This window comes from Dendrobium catenatum, unplaced genomic scaffold, assembly GCF_001605985.2.
Source record: "Dendrobium catenatum unplaced genomic scaffold, ASM160598v2 fragScaff_scaffold_920, whole genome shotgun sequence".
NCBI classification, from domain to species: Eukaryota; Viridiplantae; Streptophyta; class Magnoliopsida; order Asparagales; family Orchidaceae; genus Dendrobium; species Dendrobium catenatum.
Window position 1 is genome coordinate 3,146,180 of NW_021319382.1, and position 5,663 is coordinate 3,151,842.

The following is a 5,663-nucleotide window of genomic DNA, read 5'->3' on the forward strand; positions in this document are numbered from 1 at the left end:
TCAACAATAATTTTTAAAACTATAATTCTATCTCCAATTCTGTTAATTTTTATAACATTATCTTCCACTGCTTTCTTCACTACTTTTTTTTTATTTTTTTTATTAGCTTTCTTGACTGCTTTCCTAAAACTTTTTTAGCAGATAAGGAAAATTATTTTAGAGATAAAAAATGGCAGATAAGTGGTTATTATATACCCCAATACGCGGAATTGCATGAGTTATGGAGATTAAGTAGGTAGGGTTGTTAAAAGTAGGTTTCTGGTCTTGTTCAGGTTGAACTCGAATCTAACCCAACACTTTTTAATCCGACCCATTTGCGCACTTTTTAATACGAACTGTTTAGGCACTTTTTAATCTGACCCGAACCCGACCCGCTTCTTTTATGTTTTATTAAAAATATTTTATTTTATTTTATTTTATAAAGTTTTCTTGTCCCACTTGTCCAAGCACATGTGTTATATATATATAGTCAAGAAATGTCTTCGACTAAATCGAATTAAGGTAAGATTACTTCAATCAATTTAAAATAAACCAAACTTAATTTAGTTTGGGCAACATGGTTTATTAATTTTTGGAAATAACATTTACTTATTTTATAAAAAATTTTAAAACCCTCATAAATCAATTAAAAATGGGTTGATTTCAAGTTTTCGGGTAAACCCGAACCCGACCTAATTTTATAAGCACTCTTCTAAGGTAGAGATTTTTCTTTAATCTCTCCAAACAAAAGTTAGTGTTGCTAGGGTAAAATCACAAAATGAAATGTAAGGGGGAAAAGGCAAAAGGTTTCAGTAAACTCTGGAACAATTGATCATTTTAAAAAAATCCAATAATGCAAATCATCAGTGTTTAATTCTTTGGGTAGAAATTTGAAGGTGTTTATATAGTTTCAATTAAATATTAATTTTTAATTCATCCAATCAAATGATAAAATTTAATAAATTCATAATTTTTCAAAACTGACATTTTTCTAATTCTAGACAATCAATTTTCTCCCCAAAACAAAATCACAATGGTCAAAATCCATAAGAATACCAACAAACTATGAAATCCAAGAAAAATTGCATGCATTGCAAACCCTCGAAATCATATTGGATAATGGATAAGGAGAAGAAAAGGTTGTTTGGACTTTAAAGGTATACGTTTTTATTTTGAAAAAACTTGAAACAAGAGGTAGAAGAAATACTAGCAACCCAATACCCGTAGGTCCACAATGACTTGTAACATTTGTTATATCAAACATAAACAAAAATTGGCATGGGTATCTTAATATATGAAAGAAATATAGTTGTTGCAAATAAAATAGATGTATATATTGAACAAAATCTACCAAAATGACATGCAATTTTAATTATCACTGAATTCTATCTACTTTTGTACAGAAGTATTCTTGCTCAGCCTTTTTTGTTTCCTAGGCACAACCAACCAATCTATAAATTCAGCATTAGACCATGGCTTTTTTATAAAAGCTATTGCAACAATTTCCAATAGTCCTGCAGCATATCCAAGGCCAGCACTTAGGTAAAACCACTCATCTACAAATTCCTTTTCGTTGTTATCATAACCATTGTTATTTGATGTATCGTTGAAATCAACATTATTTTCCTTGCACAACACGTCGAGTGGTAGACCACAAAGAAATTTATTGCCATAAAATGCAGATGAACTGAATGTTGTTAGCTGACCACCATTTGGTATCACTCCAGAAAAATTGTTGTTTGATAACTTGAGATTGCTTAGGAACATAAGGGATGACATAGTGATAGGAATCTCACCAAAAAAGTGATTGTTTGAAAGATCAAAATACTCGAGTTCTTTCATGCTATCAATATTTTGTGGGATCTTTCCTGTTAAATTATTATTAGAAAGGTCCAAAATAATCACACCAGAGAGATTTGTCAAAGTTTCTGGGAATTCACCTGACAGTTTGTTTCCTGATAGATCAATACTGGCCATAAGTGAGAGAGTCTTGGTGTATATTTGTTGTCTGTTGTTTACATAAATTGATATGTTTTCTTCATAGTAAGTTCCTTTGTAATGGCCATATCGAAGATAAGTGTTTACTTTCAATGGACTATTCAGGGCTTTAAAGGCTCCAAAGCTACGAGGAATTGTCCCGAAAAGGTGATTGTTGGCAAGATCAAGCACTTGCAAGGATTTGAGATTAGAAAGCTGAAAGGGTATTTGACCTGTGAACTTGTTTGATCTCAATCGAAGAATGCGAAGTGCTGGGAGTCTCTCGCCTAACCAAGCTGGAATTGATTCATTGAGATTGTTGTTTCCTAGGTCGAGTGTCTCCAGCTTGGTGCAATTTTGCAGGGATTGAGGGATCGAACCTGATAGGTCATTGTTGCTGAGGTGTAGAGTTTGCAGCAATACAAGTTTCCCAAGAGAACGAGGAATTTGTCCTGAGAGATTGTTGTGTTCAAGAACAAGAGCATTGAGGTGAGAACAATTCTTCAAACTTGAAGGGATTGATCCTATTAAAAAATTGTTTGAAAGATTTATGATTTGGAGCTCCTGAAGATATCCAATTGAAGAAGGAATTGTTCCAGATAAATTGTTATAGGCGAGGGAGAGGTGGATGATGTAAGGTTGCAATTGGCCAAAGTTGGAAGGAATGGTACCAGAAAATTGATTGCAAGAGAAGTCAAGTAGCTCAACTTGAGTTGAGGGCATTGGAATTGACCCACTGAAAAGGTTATTTCTCATATCCACATCAGCAAGGGGAGAAATTTTCATGGGATCTGGTATCCGACCTTCAAACTTATTAAATGAAATGTTTAAAAGAGAGAGATTTGAAGAAAGATCCTCCCAAAACCAATTTGGTATCTTGCCAGAGATTGAACTATTGGAGATGTCAAAGAATTGAAGTTCCCTCTGGGTTTTAATCCAGGAAGGAAACTGAGAACCCAACTGACATGAACCCATTGCTAGATTTTGAATCTGAAATGGAGGAACCCAGCTTGAGCTAAACTTAATGGTTAAAGAATTTGAAGAAATCAATAAGATTTTCAAACTGCTCAACTTCAAGAAGTGCTCCTCATTTAATATTCCAGTTAATTGGTTTGAAGAAACACCAAAGAATTCTAGTTTGGAAAGATATCCTAGAGTTAATGGAAGAGTACCATTAAGTTGATTTCCATCGAGGTCAAGTTGAGTGAGATGCGACAAATCTCCAAGAGATGGTGGGATGAGACCTGTAATCATGTTATAAGAAAGATCCAGGACACTGAGATTTTGGAGCTCTCCCAGCCATTCTGGTAAAGTACCTCCAATTCCATTTGTATTCATGCTGAAATAATATAAATTTTGCAGAGGTTTATCTGACAAACATCCTTCGACTTCCAGAGACTTAGGAAGTGTAAGAGTCAGCTTATTAATATCTAAACTCAAACCTTCCAAGTTGCAAATCTTTCCCATAGAGCTTGGGATCCCACCTTCAATGCTATTATCAAAGAGATCAAGCTCTACAAGTGAAGTGAGGTTCCCAATAGAATCAGAAAGAAATCCTTGCACTCCATTTTCTGCTAATAGAATGTACTCTATTTGCCTCCAGTTTCCACCAAGAAGCTCAGAAATGTCAAGTGTGAGATTATTGTTCGCTGATAGTGCAATAAACTTTAAGCTAGAAATTCTAAATATCTCAAGGATTGGACCATAAAAAGATGCATTTATCAAATCTAAATGAACTAAGCTACTTAAGTTAGCAAACCATTTGGGGATCAAAGAATTGAAGCTATTAAGAGAGAGATCCATGACTTGTAGAGAAGTGAGATTAATGAAAGGAAGGTTCTGAACAAGTCCTGCCACTCCACAGCCTCGCATATGCAATTCTCTCAAGGAAGATAGCCTGTTTAGTTGTTGAAATAATCCCGTTTCAGCCATTGAAATATTAATAAAGTTCATTGAGAGGAACTTCAAAGAAGAAAGACCGGATACCCAATGAAAATCATGCACAACTAAGGGGGGGAAACTTGAAGAAAGATCAAGATACTCAAAGCTTGAAGAAAGATCAAGATACTGCAACCTTGATAAGTTTCCTAAATGAGCGGGCACAGTGCCAGAGAATCCAGCTCTAGATAGGTTTAAGTATCTTAACTTCTTCAAAGAACCAAAGAAATGAGGGATTGGAATGCCTCCAAATGTATTGTAGCTCAAATCTAATTGTTCAAGCGACTTCAGCTGGAGCAAAGAAGAATCTATTTTTCCACTCAAGTTCCAAAAGCCATGAGATCGAAACTTCACAAAACTATCAATATCTGGATATGGATTGCGAAGCTTTATGAAAGTAACTAAACCAGTATGGTTATCACATCTTATTCCTCTCCATGAACAGCATTCACTTCCTCGCCATGAAGAAAGCCGGCCTTCTGGATCATTGAGACTCTTTCTAAACTGAAGAAGGGCCCTTCGTTCAACAACAAAACAGCCAAAAACAATCTCAGAACATAAGAAATAAGCTTGAATCAAACAACAAAAGAAAGCAAAAAGCTTTGAGGACTTCATGGCAGCAGTTGCAAGTATGGAAGATGTGAAGATTTAAGTGCTTATATAAGTTAAAAGCACAAAAGCATTCTTTTTATATTGTTTGTTTAGTGAAGTGAGCCATTGCTTTTGGTTTAAAACAGCGTAGAATTTGTCAAAAATGGTGGCTTAAAATCTTAATATACAATCATATATTCCCATTAGCTAAAGATATGATGTGAAGTAAAGGTAGATTAAATTCAAGGGTGGTTACTTTTTAATCTTTCAGTTGGCTTTAAGGAGATAGTGGAAGAACAATTTATGATGAGGGTGGAATGACTTGGAAACATTTAAAAACTAGCAGTTTTGGTATTATCGTGTATATTAATTTGTTAATTTAGGGTTTGTTTGTAATAGCTTTCTTACTGCTTCTTAAAGCAGCTTTTTAGTACAAAAATTAAAAAATCATTTTAAAAAATAATCAGAAAGCCATCCAAAACAAAGCCTTTTGAAACATATAATGGATCTATAAATTATAAAGTACTATATTAAACTTTATTAATCTAAGGTGTTATTGGATGCTCCCAATATTGTAATAGTTTTTTTTTTCAATGAGTAGATCTAAAACGGAATATAATAAGGGTTGGGTTTGGGTGACCTGAAAACCTGAAACCAACTCGGGTTTGACCCGGAAACCTGGCTGCTCGTCTCGCTCGGGTGAGTCGCTTCTCATATGGACTGAACCCGCTGTTGGCACTGTAGTGCTTGTCGTGCTCCGCCGGAGGATTTGCGAGATTTGGCTGAATAAGCGTGCGAACGGACAGGATTTGCCTCACTAAGCCGCGAACGGATGACAGATTTATAGGATTAGGCTGAATAAGCGCACGAGCTGACGGCAAATTTAAAAGATTTGGCTGAATTAGCGCGCAAACGGAGGATGGATTTACGAGATTTGGTTGAATAAGTGCAAAACAAAAATTGGATTTACGGGATTTGGCTGAATAAGCGCACGAACGGAAGAAAGTTTGTGTCGAATCGATTGATTACGAGTCTGGTCGGGTTGAACCGAACACGAACCGGGTCGGGTTCGGGTTGGGGAAAATGAATCAATTTCCAAACCTGGTCAGGTTCGAGTTGGATCAACTAGTGTAGGGGCCATTTTGGAGTTGAACCCGTAACTCACATTTGACACCCCT

The 5,663-nt window shown here is 35.5% G+C and overlaps 1 protein-coding gene across 1 annotated transcript; it reads right to left on the reverse strand.

The window, feature by feature from the left end:
• Positions 1-1,368: 1,368 nt before the first annotated feature.
• Positions 1,369-4,573, reverse strand: LOC110109753 (receptor-like protein EIX2). The gene has a single exon (XM_020840948.2). The coding sequence runs from the start codon at positions 4,507-4,509 to the stop codon at positions 1,369-1,371; it is 3,141 nt and encodes a 1,046-aa protein (XP_020696607.2). The 5' UTR covers positions 4,510-4,573.
• Between the last annotated feature and the right edge of the window lie 1,090 nt (positions 4,574-5,663).

What these genes read in the sequence shown, in the direction of transcription:
- LOC110109753 (XM_020840948.2), bottom strand. Translation starts at nt 4,509, where the DNA reads ATGAAGTCCTCAAAGCTTTTTGCTTTCTTTTGTTGTTTGATTCAAGCT.